This window comes from Moschus berezovskii, chromosome 18, assembly GCF_049115385.1.
Source record: "Moschus berezovskii isolate FMDL1 chromosome 18, NW_MosBer_1.0, whole genome shotgun sequence".
NCBI lineage: Eukaryota > Metazoa > Chordata > Mammalia > Artiodactyla > Moschidae > Moschus > Moschus berezovskii.
The window spans coordinates 40,044,538-40,071,570 of NC_142477.1; the positions used below are offsets into that span (position 1 = coordinate 40,044,538).

At 38.8% G+C, this 27,033-nt stretch overlaps 1 protein-coding gene across 1 annotated transcript in view; it reads left to right on the forward strand.

Annotated features, from left to right (window-relative positions):
- The window catches only part of WDR70 (WD repeat domain 70), a 282,763-nt gene that overhangs the window by 59,140 nt on the left and 196,590 nt on the right, over positions 1 to 27,033 (forward strand). Inside the window, exon 8 of the mRNA XM_055422159.2 lies at positions 20,907 to 21,060. Coding sequence (XP_055278134.1) covers positions 20,907 to 21,060 — 154 coding nt within the window. The remainder of the gene's footprint in view (positions 1 to 20,906; positions 21,061 to 27,033) is intronic.

Below are 27,033 nucleotides of genomic sequence, written 5' to 3' on the forward strand. Positions count from 1 at the left end.
AGGTTTATGGATCTCTAGTTTCTAACGTCTTCTTTTGTCATTAAGTGAAAATCAGTATCACATTTTCTCTGATCCAATCTGCTAGTCACTTTTTACTTTCTTTGTTTCCTCACAGATTCTTAATAATTATGTATTTATATAGATTTAAAAATTATTGATAGAATCCTTGAGATCACAAACCCTTCTGTTGTATTCTCTATGCAAAAAAATGTAGATGAAGTAAAACTTTTCAGAAAATATTGAGAATTTTTGAATCATTTAGATAGCTCAAAATAAGAATTTCTTTTCTTTTTTTTTTTAAGAATTTCTTATCTTCAGCCCAGTTAAAGATGACTACTCTCTATTCTCTTCTTTTGAAAACATTATAATTAATGAAGTACTACATAAAGTTATGTTTAAAAAGCAAGTACATTTTATAATTATTTTCATAAATAGTATAAGGTGGTTGTTATTCCATAATTTTTTTCCCCCACTCACAATATTGCTTGGAGATATTTTTATATCACTACATATATACTGCTATATTCTTTCTAAATGCTACATAGCATATTATGTGTAATTTACCAGTTAAGTGGTTTTAAAGCTTTAATTGGTATCAGAACCATATGAAGGGCTTGTTAAAATATCAAGTGCTATGCCTTACCTTTAGAGTTTCAAATTCTTTAGGTTTGGGGATGCTAAGAATTTATATCTCTAACAAGTTCCCACATGCCACCTTGATCTGGGGACATTCTTTGAACACCACTGCACTGATTAGCTATTCTCTCCTTGATGGACTTTATGGTTGCAGCAACTGTTTTACTATTCCAAATAAATGATGAAATGATTACCTCGATACCTCATTGGTCATATGTGTAAATTGAGTAAATTGAGTGTTTCTCAAGATCAGAGAGCAAGAAGTGAAATGCCTTTTGTTTACATTTTAAAATGTTGATGTTGTCACATAACCCTCCTTTGATTATCCATTTTGTGAAATGTTACATGGGTTTATCCCTGGGAGAAAAGGAGGCAACACAACTGTGTACTTTGTTGTCTGTGCATAAATTAAGTAACATATGCAGTGACCAATTAGTAACAGACTTTGAAACAAGTGCTATGATTGGCAGTTGATGAGGATGCGCGGTAACAGACTTTGAAACAAGTGCTATGATTGGCAGTTGATGAGGATGCGCGGTTCTATTTGTATAGTGATTTTTGGACTGACATGCTAGTAGCAAAGTTTGTACTTTATGCGGTTACTCACGGTTAGTATACCATAGTAACTGAAATTTGAGCTGTGTTGGGATCTGGTATTATTTATCTAAACCATGGCAGCTGAAATTCATGCATATCAGAAGCATGCAAAACAAGGGTTGCCTGTATTTGATATGAAAAATAAAAAAGAAACTCAATGGGACGTACAGAATGAGGGTTTTTTTTTATTGTTGAAAATAAATTATATCCCTCTACTATGATCTTCTAGTCTGCTAATGATAAACGAGTTAGTGGTTCATTTGGAAACTTGTAAGCCTGGTGTCTTGCTTTAAGTTCTGGGATAATAGTCAATAAAGTGTTTTTTAGTCAGATGTAGCATAATTCAGTTAACAGTATTGATTTAAGTGATTACGCATTTACATTCACTTTTGATAAAATTTTTTGCAATTTTGTTACTGTACCATAATGGTTTTTAAGAGTTCATCATTTTTGTCAGATGTTCAGCCTTTTCAAGTGGATAAATTCTACTATTTTTTCATCAGGTTATTATTGTTTTAAAATTGCTATCTTAATAGATGTTAAAATAAATTTCCACTTAAAAAGTCCACCAAAGACTCATAACTGAAAACACATTATAGACACTTTCTTCCCAAAGCATTTTGTGAATGGACGCTTACTGGAACCACTCAATTGTATGAACATTCAGTGTGAAGTGAGACAGCCCTGCATACTTCAATAATTTCTCAGACTTTGCATAATTACAGATTTCTCAAACTGGGGTTTATGGGTGTATTTTCAGAGGCTCATGAATTCTTTTCATTAATTAAAAAAAATTTTTTTTTCCTCTTGATAATCATTTAGCACAACCCTAATGCCTGCATTTGTTTACCTTTGTGTTTAAAATCATCTGGGCTCAAATGCTCCTTTCACTTTCAGTCGCCATGGCCTCCTGAGAAAGGAGCAGAGACATCCTTCATATATAAATGATAAAAGCAAAGTGAAAACTTGTTTTGTCATAAAGTGTTATATGAACAGAGTTTCAAAGTAGTTATAATAGAGACAATTGGTGGGAAGATTGCGTCATCGCTATAACTCAGTACAGCAGTGATGTGCTGTGCAGGCAGCAAGCCCTCATTAACTTGTTCATCTGATGGCAGATGAGAGAACGGTGGCAGAGGGATATAATCAGTTTATCTCACAACAGAGATATTGTTTCATTCTTTATAATATTGTTTCAGCAAACAGCATCTTAAAATTAATTTGAATTTCTTCGGTTCTTTTTAGTGTTTACTTTAAAAAATTCACTTTATTGAGGTTTAATTTATATACCATAAAATTCACTCATTTTAAGCGTGCAGTTCAGTAGTTTCTAACAATGGGGTTGTGCAAACTGTCACCACAATCGAATTATCCTCACTCTAAAAACAAACTTCATTCCCGTTTGTGGTTGCTGTCCATTTCCACCTCCAGCCTCAGGCAGCCACTCGTCTGCTTTATAGGTGTGCTTTTTTGGATGTCTCAGATAAATGGAACCATATGTGGTCTTCTATGTGATCTAATATGTGATCTTTTGCATCAGGCCTCTTTCCTTAGCAGAATATTTTTGAGGTTCACCCATGTTGTAGCATACATCAGGACTTTTGTTCCTTCTTATGGTTGACTAGTATACTTTATTTATATATGTGTGTATGTATACATATATATATATATAGAGAGAGAGAGAGAGAGAGAGAGAGAAAGCATATTTTGTTTGTCCATTCACCATTTGGTGGACGTTGGGGTTGTTTCCAGTTTTTGGCTATTATGAATAGTGCTGCTATTGAACATTTGTGTAACAAGTCTTTTGATGGGCATATGTTTTCATTTCTTTTAACATAAATTGGAAATTGCTAGGTCATAATGTAAATCTATATTTAACATATTAATAACTTGAAAACTGTTTTCCAAAGTGGCTATACCATTTTAAATTCCCACAAGCAATATAGAAGTTTCCAGTCTTTCTACATTCTCACCAACCATCCCCCCAACCCCCATGCTGTGCAGCTTGGGGGACCTTAGTTCCCTGAAAGTGAAGTTGCTCAGTGGTGTCAGACTCTTTGTGACCCCATGGACTGTAGCCTACCAGGCTTCTTCATCCATGGGATTTCCCAGGCAAGAGTACTGGAATGGGTTGCTATTTCCTTCTCCAGGGTATCTTCCCGACCCAGGGATCAAACCCAGGTCTCCTGCATTGTAGGCAGACGCTTTACCCTCTGAGCCACCAGGGAAGCCCCTGACTGGTGATTAAACCCGGGGCCCTGGGCAGTGAGTCCTTAACCATTGGACTAACCATTGGTCACCAGCATTTGTATTTGTCTTTTTGATGATAATCATTCCTGTGGGTGTGGAATGATCAATATTTACTTTTAAATTCATTGCAAATCTATACTTTGATACAAGTTGTTAGAAAAAGGAGCCTCATTATATATTCACACTCAGTCTTGCATAACAAGCTTTTATTTATTTGCAGCTGAGCGACTGAACTGAACTGAACTGAACTGAATCTTGGGTATCATCAATAGGAAAGAAAAAGTAACAAGATAACATCATTTGTAGAGTTAGTGCATGTGTGTGTGTGTGCTCAGTCACTTAGTCGTGTCCGGCTCTTTGTGACCCCATGGACTATGCCTGCCAGGCTCCTCTTTTCCATGGGGGTTCTCCAGGCAAGAATACTGGAGTGGGTTGCTATTCCCTCCTCCAGGGGTTCTTCCTGACTCAGGGACTGAACCTGCGTCACCGACACTGCAGGCCAATTCTTTACTACTGAGCCAAGAGTTAGTAGGTTAATTAAATCACGAAAGTTATTCTTGGTATGTCAGGTTAGTCCTGGGAATGACAGGACTTTCTTGTGGTTTACTAATTAGAAAGGAGGTTGTTGACATGATCTGTGTAGAGGTCAGTGTGAGATTGTGTGCATCCCCAGAAAGCTTTAGTATGAGGTGAAAGACGTGTGGAAAAGCACAGTTAATATTCTTTGATATATATACTGTGTACCTGAATATATTGATATTTTCAGATATTTTCATTGTAACATTATATAAGCTTCAGGAATTTTTTTGCTTAATTTCTTGGGTTTCTGTTAACCCTATCTGTCATCAGGTTACACAATTTGTGTATTTTATCTCATTGACTAAAAACCAGTGACCTGTTGAGTTGTGTCTCAGATGTTAGCAGCTCTTCAAAAAGACCTTTCCTAATAATCCTGTTAAAAGTAGCTCATCTCCCCACCCTCTACCACTACCCACTCTATGCACTGTTCTGGCTTCTTTTCTTTATAGCACTTACCGTTAGCAGAAATGACCTGTTTTTTATATTTGTTTTCTTGTATTCCAATACCTGGAATAGTGCCTGGCATATAGTAGGAGCTAATTATTCATTAAATAAGTAGTAAATAATGGAATGCTTTCATATTTTTCTCCAAAAATTTCTTTTTGTGTAGAATAAGAAGGCATTTCCACCAAGATGTACCCCCCTTTTTTTTTTGCAAAAAGAAAAGAAGTATAAAAATTTCTTTTCCAGCAAAATTGAAAAATTTTAACTTAAACCATATCAGTTCAGGGTAAATAAGGAGTCAACAGTTTTGAAATCTCTGACTCTGCATTGTTATGATACGTTGGGCTTCAGGTCTCAGGTTGATATGTTTCGCTCTTTACGAGCTAAATAATATGATATGTAATCTCAAGGTAACTGCTTAATGTGTTTTATTGCATTTTACCATTTCCATTCATTTTGTATTAAAAGTGACTGCCACTGAACTGTGATTTCTACTTTTTTTTTTTTTCGGTGGTTTCTACTTTTTAAAATGGCATTTGTAGTCCTTGGCATATATCTGTTAGTTTCTTCTTTTGATTAAATAGTTCCAGAGTTCAAAGAAAAAAAAAACCCACCATTAACTAATATTTCGTCTTCCTGAGTGAATGCTTGATTCCGCAGTGTAAAAATTTCTATTACGAGAAATCATAATGTGTGAGTCATTGCTCTAGCCATTGGGCATGATGCTCTGCTTAAGTAGCTGACCTTGTGTCCTATCTGTCAGTTATTGTGGAGGTAGAAGGAAGTTTCATTACTCTCCCAGACATCCGTCGAAATATGTCCCCTCCCTCTTTCTTTTCTATATAGCAAACCGATTTATATTAAATTCACTTCTTCAACTAGTCTAGGGTCAATGTGCATGAGGGATAAGAGCAAAAATTCAGTGTCATGAAATCTGCATTTGAATTCTGCTTTTACCAATTCATTTTCTGTTTGACTAGGCAAGTGTGATCACTTTGACCGTTGCTTTCTTTCCCTGCAGAATAGAATGAGTAATTTCATTTCTTTGGATTGTGATAATAATTAATGAATAATGTATGCAAAATGTGTGGCTCAGTGCTTGGTGCTTAGTAATGCACTGTAAATATTAGCTCTTATTATCTTAGTATTGTTTAGCATGAAGGAATTTCAGTGCACAGACTCACACATTATCTTTTATGTATTACTTTCCATTACTAAGGTTTTGTTAGTATCCTAAGATTGGGTTGTATCTCTAAACGTTTAGGCTATTGTTTAAGCTGTTGTCTGCCCTAATTTTCATTTAGGCTTACTGGCTATCCAGATCTATTATTTCTTCTCCATTTCCCTTTCCTTGTTTCTGACCTAGTTCTCTTTATCTTCTTTTTTTTTGCTACAATCTATGAGAATCTTTTAAATCAGTCTACTTTACTAATTTCTTACTGTTTTGATTTAGATTTTTATGGCTTTTAATGAACTTTTAAAGTTCATTAGCTTATTAAAAATCACATTTATTGGGGGTATGATTTATATACACCAAAATTCATCTTTTTTAAGTGTACAGTTTTATGAGTTTGGGGAAATGCATAGTCATATTACCACTACCGCCACGTGGTAGTGGTGATAATATGACTAAGCACAAGTTAACAGAACGTTTTCGTTATCCCAGAGAGTTCCTTCTAGCGACTTTGCAGTCTTTCCTGTCTCCTGACCCTTGGAAAACCACTGATCGGATTTTGTTGTTGCCTCTGTCAACAGTGTTTCCCCCATTTTATTGTTCTGTAGTATTCTGTTGTATGAATATACAACAGACAGATTATCTGTTCACCAGCTGATAGACATTTGGATTGCTTCTGGTTTCTAGGTATTATGAATCAGGCTGCTGTAAATATTTCCATACAGACCTTTTTGTGGACAGATGTTTTAATTTTCTTGGGTAAATACCTAAGAGAGAATTGCTGGACCATATGCATTTTGTGTGTTAACTTTATAAGAAATTGCTTAACTTTTCCAAAGTGCTGAATCATTTTTACTTTCTTAGGAGTAGCGTATAAGGATTCTAGTCATTTCATGCTTACCTACACTTGGTATTATCAATATTTTTAAATTTTGCCATTCTTTTCCATGTGTAGTGTTATATGCATGCACGTATGCTCAGTTGCTTCATTCACGTCTGACTCTTTGCAACCCTATGGACTGTAGCTCGCCAGCCTCCTGTGTCCATGGGATTCTCCAGGCAAAAATACTGGAGTGGGTTGCCATGCCCTCCTCCAGGGGATCTTCCCCACCCAGGGATCGAACCCATGTCTCCTGGATTGCAGGCAGATTTGTTAGCGCTGAGTCACTGGGGAAACCTGTAGGTGTTGTATCTGTTCTGTTCTGTTCAGTGGCTCAGTCGTGTCTTGACTCTTTGCGACCCCGTGGACTGCAGCCTACCAGGCTTCTCCATCCATGGGATTCTCCAGGCAAGAATACTGGAGTGGGTTACCATTTCCTTCTCCAGGGGATCTTCCCGACCCAGGGATCGAACCCGGGTCTCCCGCATTGGAGGCAGACGCGTTAACCTCTGAGCCACCAGGGAAGTATAGTTGGGCTTTAACTTAAATTTTCCTGATGACTGGTTGAACATCCTTTTATGTTCTTATTTGTGTTATTTTCTTTGGTGAAGTGTCCAAATCTTTTGTCCATTTCTAAAATTCAGTTGCTTTTCTTGGATTGGTTGATAAAGTTCTTTATAAGATATGTTTATCACAAATATTTCCTCTCAGTCTGTATCTTGCTTTTCATTTTCAGGATAGTGTCTTTTGAAGAGCTGCTTTAATTTGCTTTTAAATATCAGTCTGTCTTTGCCTATTTTCTGCCTTTGTTAGTATAAACCATATTTCTTGAAACTTTTTTAGATAGGAAGATTTCCACACATATTTATTAAATGAAAAATAGTATTCAAACAAATCTGATTTTTGTAATATATAGCTTATATATTTCTGTCTTTCTGTTACAAAGGAAAGTTTAAGAGATTCCATCTTGGGAATAGACATAAAATTACATAGGAATAATGAAGAACTTCTACTTTCTCTAATATGGCAAAACAGCATGAATTGCTTTTACAATTAAAAAGGTATGTTATACTTTAGAAAACAAAAGCTAACATAGGCAAAATTAAATGACAGATTATAAGCTCATAAAAAGTTGACATACATTTTGAAAGCAGTGGATTGCTGCTGTTGCTGCTGCTGCTGCTGCTACTACTAAGTCACTTCAGTCATGTCCGACTCTGTGCGACCCCATAGATGGAAGCCCACCAGGCTCCCCCGTCCCTGGGATTCTCCAGGCAAGAACACTGGAGTGGGTTGCCATTTCCTTCTCCAATGTGTGAAAGTGAAAAGTGAAAGTGAAGTCACTCAGTCGTGTCCGACCCTTAGCCTGCAGTCTACCAGGCTCCTCCGTCCATGGGATTTTCTAGGCAAGAGTACTGGAGTGGCTTGCCATTGCCTTCTCCGGAGTGGACTGCTAGCTATACATAATACATGAGTTTCTACAAATCAATAAAGAGAAATATTTAAAAATTAAAATTTTCAAAGAAAACAACAGATAACAGCAGAAGAAATGCAACTGACATAAACAGTATACTCAACTTCACTAACAATTGAAGAAAAAAATGAAAATTCCCCTGTAAGACGGGCAAAGATGAAACAGATCTCTATTATTCTATGTAGCAAGAAGACAAATTTAGGGAGAAAAAAGGGTGGGGTATTAGTTATTAAGCTGTTTTATTAAAGAACAATTTGATAATATCTGTCAAGATGTAAAATATAAACTGTGTTGATAAGCTCTGGAGAAATAAGCACTTTCAGGCATTGTTTCTGGAATGTAAATTAGTTCCATTCTGTGGAGGGCAATTTGGTGTTATCTTCCGAATTATAAACATGGATGCATACTCTTTGACCCAGGAACCCAATTTAAGAAGCTTCTCTGACAGATCCATCCACACATGGAAATGACTAAGGAACCCTGTCCCTGTTCAGTTGCTCAGTCACATCTGGCTCTTTGCGACCCCGTGGATGGTAGCCTGCTAGGCTCCTCTGTCCATGGGATTCTCCAGGCAAGAATACTGGAGGGGGTTGCCATTTCCTCCTCCAGAGGATCTTCCTGACCCAGGGATTCAACCCCCATCCTCTGTGTCTCCTGTATTGCAGGCAGATTTTTTTACCCACTCAGCCATTAGGGGAGCCCAAGCACAAGTTTATTGCAGCATTGTATATAATAGTAGCAGATATACTTTCTTGAATTTTATTTCTACAATGCAGCAATGACAGTCTGAATATGTGCTCATTTTCCTTAAACATTTTTATTTGTAGGTATGTTCTTTGTCTTTTATGCTATACAACAGCTGTTACCAAACTGTGTTCATGGGAAGTTGCTTCAGTCATGTCTGACTTTGTTACCCTGTGGACTGTAGCCTGCCAGATTCCTCTGTCCATGGGATTCTCCAGTCAAGAATCTTGGAGTGGGTGCCATGCCCTCCTCCAGGGGATCTTCCTGACCCAGGAATTGAACCCGTATCTCTTAAGTCTCCTGTATTGGCAGGCAAATTTGCCTGCCAAATTTGATTGAAGGGCCAAATCTAGTTCCTGGCTGGTTTTTTCTGTATATACTGGAGTCTAGGTGGTTTCCCAAGTGGGGCTAGTGGTAAAGAACCTGCCTGCCAATGCACGAGACATAAGCAACATGACTTTGATCCCTGGGTTGGGAAGATCCCTTGGAGAAGGAAATGACAACTCTCTCCAGTATTCTTGCCTGGGGAATCCCATGGACAGAGGAGCCTGGTGGGCTTCAGTCCACAGGGACTCGAAAGAGTCGGACACGACTGAAGCAACAGCACAGCACACACACATGGTTTGGTTTAATTGGTCTTCCCTGGTGTCTCAGACAGTAAAGAATTTGCCTGCAATGCAGGAGACCAGATGGATCCCCAGGTTGGGAAGATCTCCTGGAGAAAGGAATGGCTCCCCACTCTAGTATTCTTGCCTGGAGAATTCCATGGAGGAGCCTGGTGGGCTACACTTCATGGAGTTGCAAAGAGTTAAACACGACTGAGAGACTAAACACAAGAGTTGGTTTTGACCTTTTTTTTTTTTGGCACTTGGACTAAAAATTATACAGTGTTAAAAGATTGTAAAACAGAATTCAACGAGAAAGAATACATGGCAGAGATTGTATATGGCCTGCAGAGCTTAACATATTTTCAGTCTGACCCTTTACAGTGAAAGTTTGCGATCTCGTGTCTAGAATCTCTTCCTTGTTATTTTACTCCCCTTGCCTGGTGACAGAGAGGCTGTGAATAGGTTCTTCTTGAGTCTCCCCACTTCCTTAAAGAATAGCTTGTAGCTAGTGGAACAAACCTATGGTCCAAGGGAGTTTCAAGGGGCTTAGGTCTAGGAGTAATCCTCTCAAGGAAGTTTCTACTTCATGTGTTGCATATTCTGTTTTCCGGGAAGCTATTTTGTTAGAGTTCTGACCAGTAGGTCCATCTTTGTTTTGTCAAGCCCTGTGTCATCCCTTGAACATCCTTTTTAGCTGCTAGCTGCCTAATGTGATAACTGTTTTCATAAGGGCAGCCTTTCAGCTTTGAGAATGTATTTCCCTATGAATTCTTGATTTGTGGGATATTTTCACATGAGGCTGTTGTATTCTTTTGGGGAGGTATTTTTCTAATCACTCTAGTCGTTTTCTGTAAAAATTTCTGGATAGTTTCTATCTTTCAGGTCTTTCAGTTTCTAATTCTGATATTTCTACCTATCGTTATATTTTTTGAGGTTATTTCTTTTGATATTTGGACTAGGGAAATCTAATGCATAACTTGGCAGCTATTATTTGTACAGATCTTCTATAGCTCTTCTTTTTAAGGAGGACCTTCATTTTTTTTTTTGTATTTAGTGATGTATTTGGCTATGCCAGGTCTTGGTTGCAGCATGTGGAATCTTCAATCTTCCTTGTGTGATGCAGAGCATATTTTTTTTTTTTGTTGTGGCATGTAGAATTTTTATTTGCAGCATGCATGATCTTTTACTTGTGGTTTTCTGGGCCAGGGTTGGAACCTGGCCCCCTGCATTGGGAGCATGGAGTCCTAGCCACTGGCCCACCCGGGAAGTCCCAAGGACCCTGTCTTTGTATTCTTTTTGCTCTGTCTTCAGGTTCTCCCCTACACTGACATTTTAACATTCTTGGGTGATCTTTCAGAAATCCTTAGTTTCTACTCTTATGTTTCTATTCTTCTCCTAAACTTCACAGGACTTTATAGTTGTCATTATCTTTCTGTCTGACTTCACAAAAAGAAGTTTTATTGCAATTAGTTCATTGTCCCCACTTTCTCCCTTCCTTCCCCTGTACTTGTTTCTTTCTTCATCTTTACCTGTACTCCATGTGCTTCCTGCCTCTCCAGTTTCTTCCAGATTCCTCCTTCAGGATTCAATTCAAGCATCTTCCTTGCTTAAATCTCACTTAGAACACTGCAGCAATCTCTTTCCCCCCACTATACCTGCCAAACTGCTTAATATGTACTGATGCATTTTTACTGAAACTTATGAATGCTTTCGGAGAAGGAAATGGCAACCCACTCCAGTGTTCTTGCCTGGAGAATCCCAGGGATGGGAGAGCCTGGTGGGCTTCCATCTATGGGGTCACACAGAGTTGGACACGACTGAAGTGACTTAGCAGCAGCAGCATGAATGCTTTGACGTGATTTGTAAAATCCTATGTGATCTGGCCCCTCCCCACTTCTCTTTTTTCAGTTTGCTTCAACAAAATGGCTGAGGGATTTTACACAAGACTTTTTTCTGCTCTCTCTGTGGCTTGCTACTTGCTCCCTACTCACAAACATGGTTAGCTTCTTTGTATGCTTCAGTCAGTTCAGTCGCTCAGTCGTGTCTGGCTTTCTGCAACCCCATGAATCGCAGCACGCCAGGCCTCCCTGTCCATCACCAACTCCCGGAGTTCACCCAAACTCATGTCCATCGAGTCAGTAATGCCATCCAGCCATCTCATTCTCTGTCGTCCCCTTCTCCTCCTGCCCCCAATCCCTCCCAGCATCAGAGTCTTTTCCAGTGAGTCAGCTCTTCACATGAGGTGGCCAAAGTAGTGGAGTTTCAGCCTCAGCATCATTCTTTCCATTGAACACCGAGGACTGGTCTCCTTTAGAATGGACTGGTTGGATCTCTTTGCAGTCCAAGGGACTCTCAAGAGTCTTCTCCAACACCACAGTTGAAAAGCATCAATTCTTCGGCGCTCAGCTTTCTTCACAGTCCAACTCTCATATCCATACATGACCACTGGAAAAACTATAGCCTTGACTAGACGGACCTTTGTTGGCAAAGTAATATCTCTGCTTTTTAATATGCTATCTAGGTTGGTCATAACTTTCCTTCCAAGGAGTAAGCGTCTTTTAATTTCATGGCTACAGTCACCATCTGCAGTGATTTTGGAGCCCCCCAAAATAAAGTCTGACACTGTTTCCACTGTTTCCTATCTATTTCCCATGAAGTGATGGGACTAGATGCCATGATCTTAGTTTTCTGAATGTTGAGCTTCAAGCCAACTTTTTCACTCTCGTCTTTCACTTTCAAGAGGCTTTTTAGTTCCTCTTCATTTTCTGCCATAAGGGTGGTGTCATCTGCATATCTGAGGTTATTGATATTTCTCCCAGCAATCTTGATTCCAGCTTGTGCTTCTTCCAGCCCAGTGTTCCTCATGATGTACTCTGCATTAAGTTAAATAAGCAGGGTGACAGTACACAGCTTTGATGTACTCCTTTTCCTATTTGGAACCAGGTTCTACCAAAATGTTGCTTTTCTAGAGAGGCTGTCTAAACTAGGGCTCTCCCATTGTTGCTCCCTCATCACCTTTTATTCTTTGTTAAATGCTGAGCTCCTGTTGTTCTGCTATTAGAATTAAGACTTGAATTATTCTTAACATATTATAAAGAAAGCTGTTAGGAATAATTAGAGCAAGGACTTAGTTTTTGCTAATCATCCTCATTGGTTGACTGTTCTTGATCGTAATTCTCTAATCCTCAGAAGATATGAAAATGTGCTGTTTAAATATTTAGGTTCGTTTTCTTTTACCATGGAGCTTTCTTGTGAAATCATACAAAATCATGAAACTTATAATCTACTTGAGTGACAGAGTAATTTTATCACACTTATAAGTAAGAATATACATTTTAATGGGAGAGTTATTGATTAGCTTTAGTGTTTATTCCTGGATAGAAGTTTTCTGTAGCTTTAGTTTTGTTTGACAGATAACATTATTTTGTAAAGTTACTACTGGCTTCCTAATATTTAGTATATTAAGCCAATAGGTGATATAGTCCTAATTAATTTTGCATTGGAAATCTCTTCTTAAGTGTAAAAGCTAAAATGTTGAAGTAGCTGGAGATTTATTTCAGCATGGAATAAATCGGTGTTTTTTGGTATTCTCATATAGAAACCTTTGATAGTCTGTCTTGTGTTTCTCACTTTCTTGTCCTGTTCCAAGCGCTAGATAATATATTTTACATACCTGAAAGGAACAGACAGTTTCATCAAATTCTGTAGGAAGATGGCTTGCCAATCTGAAACTACATTTTCTCTATTATTGCCTTTCATTTTCAAGAACACAGTAGTAGTTATATTTGGTATAGCGCTTGAGTTTTGTGAGTGGGTGTGAAAAATGAAAAAAGATGTAAGGATATTTCTCTTGAACACTTTGGTTAATAGTAATTAAAACATGTGCTAAACTTATACTAATTTGTCTTGTAATGAATTTGAAATATTCCATGTATTTGATTCAAATGTATTCATTATGGTTAGCTATCAAGATTTTATACACCTCAAATAATCTTAAAGAGCCCTTGGAAGTAAAGAAGTAGTAAAAATAGCAACTACTTATTTCATAAACTGTGCTAGAAGCACATAAATGTGTCTTATCTTTCATCTTCATCTCAATCTTATAAGTGTTATTTCTCCAGGTTTTTCAGTGGAGGAAACCAGGACTCCGCAACGGTAAAAAGCTCGTACATGAACGCTATTTCTGGAGCGTCTCTGCGTAGCGCTGTTATCTAGTTCCATCTATTAATTTGGAAGGAAACGGGGAGACTGAGTCTTGCAAAGCCAAAGGGCTTGCTCATCGTCACACAGCTAGTTAGCAACAGAGTGAGGACTTGGATCGCTGGCCTCCTGACTCACATTCCCTTGCGCTTTTCACTATATCAGGACACCTTGGCTCCTGAGCCCCAAGTGACAGCCCCAAACAGCTGTGTTTATCTGTCTTGCATGTCCCAGCTTGTTTTGCTAGCAGAGCAAAAACTACTTAAAAGGATCCTCAATCTTCACCTCCCCACTCCCCTCCACTTATACTCGTATATTCCCACTTGCCCCATGAATAACTTCACAGAAAGAATTGTGCAATGTCACTAAGCCTTCCTCTGGTGTCAGAGTTACTCCCTGAGAGAACATTCACTTCCTCATGTCTCCAGTTTACTGTCAGATTGCCTTTCCCTCTCTTCTCTTTGATCGGAATCTTAGTTGTTTAGGCAGGAATTTGAGGAGCAGATGTTACGCCCCTTGAACAAGCCCTTTAATTCTCCTTAGTACTGTGTCTAATGACTCTTAATCCTGTCCTTTTAACTCTGTGGCTAGCAGAATTAAGAGCAAAGTGGGACAGGAATGGTGAGCTTGATGCTGAACATTTCATTTCAGTGTTGGCAAAGAGAGCACATAAAATGAGACAGAGGGAAAATGTTAGGCTTTCCTGTGAAACTAAGATGAATATGAGTGTGGAACTGGTAAGATTTTGTATTTCCCTCCAAATGTGAATGGAGCAATTTGGTAGAGTAGACAGCCAGAGAAATGGAGCCACTGAACTGTTTCTGCTACCTTGTCTTCTTAAATTTTGCTGTGTTCTTTAGATTTTCGTTTCCCTTTGGAAACAAAAATGCTTCACCAGAAAAAAGCAAAGTTATTGCTTAAAGTACTTGATCTTTCATGGTTCTTGAAGAAAATTGACTTCCTCCAAATGGGAATACTGTTAAGAAAGATACACCCTGTGATCTAATTGGTTGATTCTAGTCTCTCTTTATAGACTTTGGTTTAGCAGTCTTAGCTGACTAATCATCAAAATTCTGACCTGTTTGTTCATATATTTAAAAAATTGGACTAAATGGCCTATAGCTTTCTCAGTTCCTGATTGATCACTTGAGATTTTGGTAAGTCTGAGGCTGATTAAGAGAGAGAAATCACAATAATTTGAACAGGAAAGCATACTATAAAGAAATACTAACTGTATCATGGGATTGGTGTAATGAGGGATTGGCTACTAAAAAGTAAAGTGAACTCTGAAGAATATAGGAATAGCAAATAAGAGAAGAAGCCTTACTCCTAGCATATAGGATGTTTAAGGAAGAGGCTTCCGGGATTGAGATTTGGAGAGTTGGACTGTGAAGAAAGCTAATTGCCGAAGAATTGATGCTTTTGAACTGTGGTGTTGAAGAAGACTCTTGAGAGTCCCTTGGACTGCAAGGAGATCCAACCAGTTCATTCTAAAGGAGATCAGTCCTGGGTGTTCGTTGGAAGGACTGATGCTAAAGCTGAAACTACAATACTTTGGCCACCTCATGCTATGAGTTGACTCACTGGAAAAGACCCTGATGCTGGGAGGGATTGGGGGCAGGAGGAGAAGGGGACGACAGAGAATGAGATGGCTGGATGGCATCACCGACTCGATGGATATGAGTTCGAGTGAACTCCGGGAGTTGGTGATGGACAGGGAGGCCTGGTGTGCTGTGATTCATGGGGTCGCGCAGAGTCGGACACGACTGAGCGACTGAACTGAACTGAACTGAACTGAGAGGGCAAGGCTGTGGTTCCCTAAATGATAAAGAAGTTTCTGTGACGGGAGTACTTGCCAGAAACTCAGTTCACCTGATCACTCTGATATAAAACTGTCTGAGGGAAGTACTGGGGAATCGACTGGGTGCTACTGGCTACTGATTGCTGTGCACTTCACGAGCCTGGTCTTGGAGCAACTGCATCAGTGGCAGGGGTTGGAGACTGGAGAAGCCATGTGTGGTGTAGGAACCCACCAAGAGGAACACACAAGCTCCAGGGAGGAAAACCCCTTTCTCCTGCAATGCCTTTCCAGCACTCTCTAAGGACAAGACTTAGCATCATGCCAACTGGCATAGGGAAAATACTTAAAGGGCCCAAATCCAGTTTTTCAGCGCAAGCAGTGAAGGGTGAATTTGGAGCTGAGGGAATAAATGAACAACTGACACATTTTGTCAAACAAGTGACTTGATATTTTATTAGTATTGATGCCTACTTACGGACTTAATTTGAATTTGGGACTCTGGTCAGAATTTTACTCAGCACCTCATTTTTTCCCAATATTTCAGAAAGGATGTCATGAGGCCAGAGAGACTTTTCTTTTATAGGAAGGAGGGACCCTGGAAGTAGCCTCACCTTCGCTTTCGTAGGTTCCTTTATCATGAGCATCTGGTTTGGGTGCTTCAATTTCTCAACTACCTTGACACACTGATCTTGGGGATTGTGGTGAAATTCCTCACGTTGTCACATATTATAACCCCAGAGCTCACTCAGATCTTTGTTTGAATTATCTTTGCCATTGAAATCAGTACTCTGAATTTGTACATTAAGAATGACTTTTTGCAGAATAAATATTTCAGAAACTATCAGCTAGCATTTCATCATTTTAGGAGAAACAGCATAAATTTTGAGCAGCAGTTTCTAGTTAGTGGTGGCTGTGGATAAAAGCAGTTTCATTGGTAAATATCTGATTTGGGTTTGGTAACCAACCAGGAGGAGTAACCTTACTCGGGCCTAACTAGACATACAGGAATTCTAACTTTTTGTGTATATTCTATTTTTAGAAGACACGGTTATCATGAGTTAATAGTTTTTTTAAATGAAATACCTATTTATTTCTCAGCCATAAAAGTATAGACTTAGAAAGTAAACTGGACTAAATGACCTAACATTTTGTTAAAATTGTTTTACTGTTGAAGCCAGTTTTATTTTGAGTTTGGCCTGTTAAGATAAATCAAGGAATTTAATTAATTTTCTGACAACAGAATTACATTCATAGAGGACACTATAGTTGAATACGGCTTTTTAAAAAAGGTGATCATTTTCATCTTTGATAGAGAAATTTTATATTTTGGGCTTTGATTATTAATTTGATTCTCCAGCTGTTTTTTAAAATTAAAATATAGTTGATTAATCATATTAGTTTCAGTTTTGTTGGATAGTAATTCAATATTTTTATAGATTATATACCATTTAAAGTTATTATAAAGTATTGGTGCTCTTCCCTGTGCTGTGCAATATATATATAGTACATATATCCTCATATCTTATTTAGTTTATAGACAGTAGTTTGTACCTCTTTATCCTCTGCCCCTATCTTGCCTGTCTCCTCATCCCTCTTCCTACTGGTAACCATGAGTTTGTTCTTTATATCTCTTAGTCTGTTGCATTATATTTATTTATTTATTTTTAGATTCCAAATACAAGTGGTAACGTATAGTATTTGTCTTTCTCTGTCTGACTTTCTTCAGTAAGCATAGTACTCTCTTGGTCTCTTCATGTTGTTGCAAATGGCAAAATTTTATTCTTTTTTATGCTTGAGTACTGTGTGTGTGTGTATGTGTGTGTGTATACTCCAGAATTCTGTGAGAATTCTTTCTACTAGGCTTCCCTGATGGCTCAGTAGTAAAGAATCCACCTGCCAATGCAGAAGATGCAGGTTCGATCCCTGGGTTGGAAAAATCCCCAGGAGAAGGAAATGGCAACCCTGTCCAGTATTCTTACCTGGGAAATTCCATGGACAGGGGAACCTGGCGGGCTGTAGTCCGTGGGGTCACAAAAGACCTCATGGTTTATGTTGAGTCCATGGGGTCACATGACTTAGCAACTAAATAGCAACAAATATAAAAATTTACCTTGTCATTTAATTTATTACTAATAGTTATTTAAAATTCTATGGCTTGGCTTAGAAGTTCAGTATCTGGTTCTCCCAATTTCTGTGAACCTAAATAATAATTTCTTTCCTCTCATTAATGTCTAGCTGAAATTTAGCACTTCCTTTAATTGTGAAAGTAGACAACAAAGTCACAGCTATTCCTGCAGATTTCAGATATTTTCGTAACACATTACCATTGTTACAGATGCTTCCTTGGTTGCTCAGATGGTAAAGAATCTGCCTGCAGTGCAGGAGACTCGGTTTCGATCCCTGGGTAGGGAAGATCCCCTGGAGAAGGGGACAGCTACCCACTCCAGTATCCTTGCCTGGAGATTTCCATGGACAGAGGCTATAGTCCATGGGGTTGCAAAGAGTTGGACATGACTGAGCGACTAACATTTCACTTTCACTTTCACGCTCATCACTGCTTTGAAATTACAGTAGTTATTAGACCTACCTCTGGGCATAGTTACTTAATACCTTAGTCTAGAAGCTCACATATAATGTCACAAATTTTAAAAAATATTTTTATAGTTAGTTCTTTAAAAATGATTTCCATGGTGTGTGTGGTGTATTTTTTTCCAATGTGTTTAAAAAACATGCTAAGAAGGGCTCCATAGACCTCAGACTATGAAATGGTCCAGGCACAAAAAAGTGGTTCTGTACAGTGTAGGTCAGATTGTGTAATTTCTCACCTCAAAATGCTCTGCTGGATTTCCTCTCATTTCTTCCAAAGAGAGTGAAACCAAGGTCCTTTTGGTGGCTTACATGGCTCTGTGCACCAGCCTACTTGCTGCCTTCTGACCTTGTCTCCATCTTTGGTTCTTTTTGCTTTTTGTTACAGCCACACTGGGAATATACCAAGTATTCTTTTGCTGCAGATCCTTTCTAGTAATTTCCTGATAATATCTACGTGACTTACTCCCTCAGTTACCTGATAGACACTTCAGGCATTTACTTCCTGACCACTTGATTTAAGACATTTATTCTTGCCCCCTTGGTACCTACTCTGCCTTCCCCACTCTGTTTTTCCGTGTTCACTTACTGTAATTTTTCATATTTTGCATATTAATTAGCCTAGTATTGATTTTGGGCAGGGGCTCACCCTAGTTCTCTGTTACTGTCAGGTTGGCCCTTCAGCAGTAGTTAGGTTAACTTTGAGAGCTGTTGTCCTTCCCGTGCGTGACTTTCATCCCTTCTACCACCACCGCCGGTTCATTTATGAGCCTACTGTATTAAGAGTAGAGTGGATGATGACAAAAGCTAGCTAATGTCAACTGAACTGGCCAACTCACTTTGTCTGTTCATTGCCTCTTTTAAGTTTGATACTTTCTGGCATTAACATGTGACACAAAGAGCTTCATTTTTGATTTTTACTTTTGTTTGTCTGTCTACATGGATCATCCCATATCTTCTTTTCTCAGTCTCCTGATCTTTTCTACATTTTACCTCTCATCTCCTGGAGCGCATGTCTAACCAATGTAGTTGATATATTTTGCTCATCTGATATAGTTAACATGCTATCATGGAGATCTGGGACCAGCCTGAATTTCTTTTTATTGTCCAGGTCATCCAGGTCCCTTGGGACGGTATTAAGACAGAGGACTAGAAAACGAATATAGCTGTGGTTCAAGCATGTAAATGCATGCTGCTGTTGATTTACATGTGAATGTCCACTACTTTTGGTCTTCCTTCTTAATAGAGATAGAAACACCTGCTTTGTGGGATCAGTGACTGCACAGCACTTACCTGAGAGAGCAAGAACTCTGTCTTTATATGCTGCCAGATAAACACTCCAGCTTCCACACTATAGTCTTTAGTTGGTGATGACCGTCCTCAGCCTTTCATTTTCTTTTTCCATTGTATTTACTGCCCCTAGCAATAGCTACCTAGTTCTTTAGTCCTTTCAATTACTTCTTTTCCTGTACTCTCAAATGCCTGAAATATTGCACCAGCCAGTGCCTTCCCTCTCACCAACAGTTTTAACAATGCAGTTGCACTGCTGCAGCCCATCAGGGAATAGGTACCACCAGAGAAGGGGTCCTTACTGCTAACCAGTCCATGATTGACATCACTCTAAAATCTTATTTTGGAATAGCTCCATAGGTCTACTTTTGATATCAGCCCTCTCAGGTTTGATTCTCCCAAGACACACTTTGAAGCTTCAGGATTTGCATGTAGGAGGTTTGTTGAGAAGTGCTTCTGGAATCAGCCCCTATGCGAGAAGCTGTGAGGAAAACATTATTAGGAAGATGGAGGAACTGAATTGCAGGTGGTTGCAACAGCAACCTCGACTGATTTCCACAGGGAGATCTGAAGCTGGAATAACCCTTGTGAGGTATTTCCAGTTGAACCAGAGGGCTGGGCCATTTTACTGCACATTGACCAATCCTTAAATGTGGGCTGCTTGGGATAGTACCATAACCTTGGATGAGGGAGTTCTCTGCAACTCAGAAAAATTCCTGAGACTTCAGTTGTAAGCCACCAGCAGGCCAAATCCTGGAACCTGGGGAATGAGTACTTCAGTCCTGAAAGGATTGATGTGGGTGGTCACCACCCACAGCATCCACTATAGCCACAATGGCAGGATCACTTTCAGTGGGGTGGTGAGGGTGAAAAGGATACTCTGTGTGTGTGTATGTGTATGCTCAGTTGTGTCCGACTCTTTGTGACTCATGGACTGTAGCCTGCCAGGCTCCTCTGGCCTTGGAATTTTCCAGGCAAGAATACTGGAGTGGGTTACCATTCCCTTCTCCAGGGGATCTTCCCGACCCAGGAACTGAACTCATGTCGCTTGTGTCTCCTGCATTGGCAGGCCAGATTCTTTACCACTGGTGCCACCTGGGTGCTAGAAAAATACGGGAGGAGATGAAAACTTGTTTAGATAGCTTAGCTGAGAAGGGGAGGAGAGAGAGGTTAGTCATAGGTTCCCGAGGAGACTGGAAGGGGTGGGATCCAGAATATAGGTAGTAGATATGCCTTGGGCAGGAAGAGGTTTATTTTCATCATTGTAATAAAAGAGAAAAAGCAACAGAATAGTTCAGAAGCAGATACATTTATAACAGTAATGAGAGCACACTAAGGCAGTCCTTACATGTTTCTTCTGGGACAAATCAGGAAGAATCAAGAACTAGAGAAGGGGAGTTGTTTGGGTTGAAGATTTAAAGTGAGTAGAGAAGTTTTTAATAGATTGCTGTGGAGAGTGGGAGGAGAGCTTAATAGGATGGATAGCTGCTGGTGTTCAGGGCCCTTTTGAGGTTGATGCTCCTGATTTTATAAATTATCAATTTGTATAGTTGAATGACGTGTTTTTTTTTTTTTTTCCTGACAGTGCTTAATGGAGTATAAACATACTCTGTGTCTTACCAGAATTTTTTTTGTGTGTGTAGCCATCAGATCAAGTCATTACAGTACAGTAACACGGGAGACATGATACTTGTCGTATCTGGAAGCTCTCAGGCCAAAGTGATTGACAGAGATGGTTTTGAAGTAATGGAATGTATAAAAGGAGACCAGTATATTGTGGATATGGCCAATACCAAGGTAAGTATGACCCAGAATATTTTAGTGAATTTAATTAATCCCATGCACATTTACTCACAGCTTATTGTTGCTGCCATAATTTCTGCTATAAATTAATACACTATATTTCAAACTGCCCTCTGCCGAAGTCTACAGAAGTACCTCTCAGTCCTACTGAGGGTTGCAGTCTCATGCCTTTCCTTTTGTTTATTGGCTGTTCATTGAGTGTCCAGTGTGTGTTAGATGGTTCAAACAGCATTCAGATATAACTTAAACATAATGCTATATGCAATTGTATTGAAATGGTGGCTTGAATAGTGGTTTTTTTCCCTTCATGTATTCCACTAGAGTTTCTCTCCCCTCATCTTAAAATCACCTCCCTAAAGATTCTACCAAAGATTTTTTCTTCGGGTGATGGTGATAAGGAAATAAAGCATATGGTGCTCCAGATCAGCCTGTCTGTCTTACACTCAAATCGTTCTGTTTTTATCTGTTTGATTTGAAGCCTTTTGGGAATCCCAAACTTTATTTAAACAATGAGTTTGTAGAAATGAAAGCTTTAAAAACTCTTATTTAACTTATTCTTTTTTAGTTTATGGTTACCACAGACAATTTTTCTTTAAAAATGTGAGGAAAAGATAATTTTTTTGCTAGTTTCTAAGCTCTTACTAATGTTTTCAGCTGTTCAGGGCTTCTTACTTTATAAAAACTAAGACTTTGTGGATTTAGGTTTTAGCCAAGAAAATTTCAGGAAGAAAGGGATCTGGTGGTTCTGTATCTGGCTATTTCTGCAGTTTCAGTTTCACACGCACGCACGCACATGCACGTGGGCTTATTTTGTGGCTCAGTGGTAAAGAATCCACCTGCAGCTCAGGAGTCACAGGAGACACAGATTCAGTCCCTAGATTGGGAAGATCCCCTGGAGAAGGACATGGCAACCCCACTCTAGTATTCTTGCATGGAATATCCCAGGGACAGAGGAGCCTGGCGGGCTACAGTCCATAGTCTCTCAGAGTCAGACACGTCTGAGTGACTTAGCATGCAGGCACACATATAGGTGGCTCAGTGGTAAAGAATCTGCCTGCAAAGCAAGAAATGTGGGTTCAACTCCTGGCTCAAGAAAATCCCCTGAAGACGTAAATGGCAACCAAGTCCAGTATTCTTGCCTAGAAAATCCCATGGACTGAAACCTGGTGAGCTGCATACAATCTATGGGGTCACAAAAGGGTCAGGCATGACTTAGTGACTGAACATATATATATATAGAAGTATATATATATATATAGTACATATAGTAAGATTATTGGGAAAGTAGAGTGGAGGTGGATAAATCTATGTAGATATACAGGAAATTAAAATATTAATTACCAATATGTGAAAAACAACTGTATATTATAACTTAATACTGTATCTCTCCCAATCTTGTCTAATGTTATCTCTATTTTGATTTCAAAATCATGGTTAATACTTACTCTCTCCATTTCTCAGAAGCAAATATAATTGACTATTTATTTAGGAAATAGTATTTTTAGCTCAGTTGTACTCCTTGACTTGAGTGATGGGTTTTAGAAATGCAAGTATTATTATTTGAAGGAAGCAGATTTCATGAGACACTTTTTCTTAACTTTTAAAACATTTTCTGATTCGAAGAGTAATTAATAACTTGTGGCTTTACTGGAAAGTTCAACCAATAGAGCATTAAAAGAAACTATTAAATATATCTGATCTGTTATGATAAAATATTATGTCCTTCAAATATAAACAGGCCTTTCTAATTATGTTATTGTTATATTGTTAGATTTTTATCTCTTCATATCTTTATCTGAATGTGTGTATTTTTTTTGGGGTATACTTCTAGTGGTGTGTGTGTGTGTGTGTGTGTGTATATATTTCTGTTACATACTGCATTACAGGGAGATTATTTATATTTGTAATTTTAAAAGCTAGTTTATTGAGTTTTTAACAGTAATTTTTATTGACTGTTAAAAATTTGAAAAGGAAAAGTTACTCATAATTCTACAGCCCAAATATAATCACAATTAAGATTTCAGTTTTTTATACCTTTTTTCCTTTATGCGTCTGAAAAACATTTTTTTCTGATCACATGAGAACCTTTACATACGGTATTGTTTGGAGTTAGTGGAGTGGAATGCGAGGCCTCAGAGTGGGAGTGAGGGGCAAGGGGCCTCCTTCAGCCAGAGAGATTCCAGTTTTGTCTGTTTTCTGTATTGAAGTTCTTTATAAGATATTCTTTGAAAATCAGGTTCTGCTGTTTCTTTAAAATATAAAGATTTCTGATCTTGAGTTCATGGGATTTATTGCTTATATTATCTGAGAAAATGGGACATTACTTCTTCAGTTTTAAATCACTTGGAAGGTAGGACAAGGATAAACAAGAATCAACCCTTAAACCATTCAAAAGCACACTTTAAAAACTGTAGTTATATTGTCATCTAAAACTCATTTATTCTAAACCAGAATTTTAGTATATTACTTCCAGTCAGAGAGTGTTTTTCTTTTCTTATTTTTTTTGGCTCCCCATAGCATGTGGGATATTACTTCTCTGACCAGGGTTTGAACCCAGGCCTCTGCAGGGGAAGTGCAGAGTCTTAACCACTGGACCACCAGGGAAGTCCCAAAGAATGTTTTTCTCTACTCTTTTAAACTCATAGACCCATACTTTACCTTCAGCCATTTAAAACGGTTCTGTTCCTTTTATCTCATAAATACTTAGCTAAAGTGGGAGAGGACAGGCTCAGGGGACCCTATAACGCTTGGATATTTTAGTGGGCCATTACTCTATGATTGTACTTTAATTACGGAGATTAGAAGTTTTATAAGGAATTTTGGAGAAAAGGTACTTTCAAATGCTTTATTTATGTCTGAATAGTACATGTAGTTATTCTGATACAAAACGTCTCCAAAAAATTGCCCTTATTATTTGGAAATGAAATATTTTAGTCATGTCTTTTTAATGGTAAATATTGTTTCTTAGGAGTAAAATATTATAAACTGTGAATTTTAGGTATATTTTTATTTCCTCAAGCAGTTGTAACTGGTGGTTTTAACTGCAAATATAACTCTAAAAAATGAATTCATTTAAAATACATTGTGTTTCTTTCCAAATTCTGAATATTTCCAGAGCTTTTTCTCTAATAGAAACTCCATTACACTGGTTTCTATCCTTTTGACATATCCCCATCATTTCAGGGGGTACTTTCTTACATTCTGGCACAACAAAATGTTCCTGGCTCACCTTGTACTATTCTGTTCTGATTTTTCTAGCATTCCATGGCTCTCTTGAATTGAAAATTCTATTTACAAATCAAGATCTAGGGCACTCCTTTTGTTCATTTTTGCTGAGGTGTTAATCTTCTGGACTGTTTCAGAAGACAGAGTTGGGGCTGGAGGGATAAACCAACCAACCAAAAAATAAGCAAAGTATATAAAGAAATAATGAGTTCACCGTGATACATCCAGTTTGAATCCAGCTTCCTGGCCTTTCCCCATTTGGTATTTGTATCTCACTTCTCCAGTGAGAAACGTGTCCTCTAGCATCACCAGTGTATTTACCTGTTTGTCCAAGGTCCAGATAGTCAAAGCTATTGTTTCTCTTATAGTCATGTACAGGTGTGAGAGTTAGACCATAATGAAGGCTGAGTGCTGAAGAATTGATGCTTTTGACTTGTGGTGCCGGGGAAGACTTTTGAGAGTCCCTTGGACTGCAAGGAGGTCAAATCAGTCAGTCCTAAAGGAAATCAACCGTGAATAGTCATTGGAAGGACTGATGCTGAAGCTCTGATACTTTGGCCACCTGATGTGAAGAGCTGACTCATTAGAAAAGACCCTGATGCTGGGAAAGATTGAGGGCAGGAGGAGGAGGAGGCGACAGAGGATGAGATGGTTGGATGGTGTCATCGACACAGTGGACATGAGTTTGAGCAAACTCTGGGAGATAGTGAAGGACAGGGAAGCCTGCTGTGCTGCTAGTCCATGGGATCTCAAAGAGTTGGACATGACTTAGCGATTGAACGACACCTCCTATAGTACATAGAAAGTAATTTCAAAATTGCTACATAATAGTCCCGGTAGGGAGAATTCTAATGTTGCATCCAAGATTCCCTGCCCCTCTCCCTGAGCGTGGATGTGACCCATGAGTATAATGAGATCCTTCTGCAATTAGATTATATTGTCTTCACAGTTCACTTTAAGAAAGAAAGATTATCCTCAGTGGATCCTGCCTAATCAGATGAGCCCTTAAAAGGGATTGATCTCTTCCTGGCAAAAATGATTTTAAAATTTGAGGGATTTGACTCGAGAGGGATTCTCTTTTTGGACTTTGAATATGCAAGCAGAACCTAAATGATGAAGTTGGATAGATATCTATAGCCAAGGAGATCTCCAACCAAAATGTTGAAAGCGCTGCCTGGTTTTTTCTTGCTACTTATGGTAAAAGATGAGAACAAAAAGTAAATTGAGAAAAGTCTTGTTAAACAGAAAGGAGTACTAGATTATTTAGTTAATTTTGAGCCTATCCATATGGCAAAGAATGTTAAAATGAAGAAATTGCTTCTGAAAGTGTGACACAGACAAAAAGCCCAGGGTGAGCTATATAACCTTTTGCTAAAACTTCAGAAAGATCAAAAGGTCAGAATATTCAGTTACAGTAAAGGCTCCTTCAAGAAATGAAGCATGTGCCTCACAGATTTTATTTTCACAATCAAACCAGTTGACTTCTAGGAAGCTTAAGGATTTTATTTCTTAGCTGTTTCATCAAGAGATATATATCAAGAAGGGATTTTCCCCCCTATTGTTTTTTTAAAAAAATTTTATTGGAGTAGAGTTGATTTATAATGTTCTGTCTGTTTCAGGTATACAGCAAAGTGAATCAGTTATACATATATCCAACTCTTTTTTAGTTCCTTTTCCCATATAGGCCATTACAGAGTATTGAGTGGAGTTCCCTGTGCTGTATTCAGTTCAGTTCAGTTGCTCAGTCATGTCCGACTCTCTGCGACCCCATGAATCGCAGCACCCCAGGCCTCCCTGTCCATCACCAACTCTTGGAGTTCACTCAAACTCATGTCCATCAAGTCGGTGATGCCATCCAGCCATCTCATCCTCTGTCGTCCCTTTCTCCTCCTGCCCCCAATCCCTCCCAGCATCAGGATCTTTTCCAGTGAGTCAACTTTTCGCATGAGGTGGCCAAAGTAGTGGAGTTTCAGCCTCCGCATCAGTCCTTCCGATGAACAACCAGGACTGATCTCCTTTAGAATGGATTGGTTGGATCTCCTTGCAGTCCAAGGGACTCTCAAGAGTCTTCTCCAGCACCACAGTTCAAAAGCTAGTAGGTCCTTATAAGTTAATCTCTTTTATATATAGTAGGGTGTATATGTCGAGAAGGGACTGTTTTGCAAAGGTTTTTGGGAGTGGCTTTGTCTAATTCAGGTTCAAGAAGAGAAGTTTCTCATTTGTTGGCTTTGAAGGTGGAGGAATCCATGTAGCGAGGAAGGCATACCGCTTCTAGATGCTGTGAGCAGCTCCCAGCTGACAGAGGCAATGAAATAGGCATCTTAGTCCTGCGACCACAGGAAGTTGGGTTCTGCCAGCAGCCTGAGTAAGCTTGGAAATGAATGCTTCCCTTGAGCCTCCACAAAGGAATGTGGCCCTCCGAACATCCTGATTTCAGTCTCTGAGACCCCAAGCAGAAAATTCAACCTTCTAGATTGTGACTGGCCTTCTCACCTCCCAAACTGTTAGCTAATAACCTAAGAGTTGTTTTAAGCCCCTAAGTTTGTGGTAATTTGTTACGCAGAAATAGGAAATTAATATAGTCCTGCAAATACCAAACATACTAACTAATAATGAAAGTCCCCAAGGAACTGGTAGTGAGGGAGATCAAACATAAGAGCAGGACTTAGCTTTGAGTGAGAGGAGGAAATTTATTTACATTGGAAATAGAGGGATGCGATTGGGCTCATATGCAAGTACATT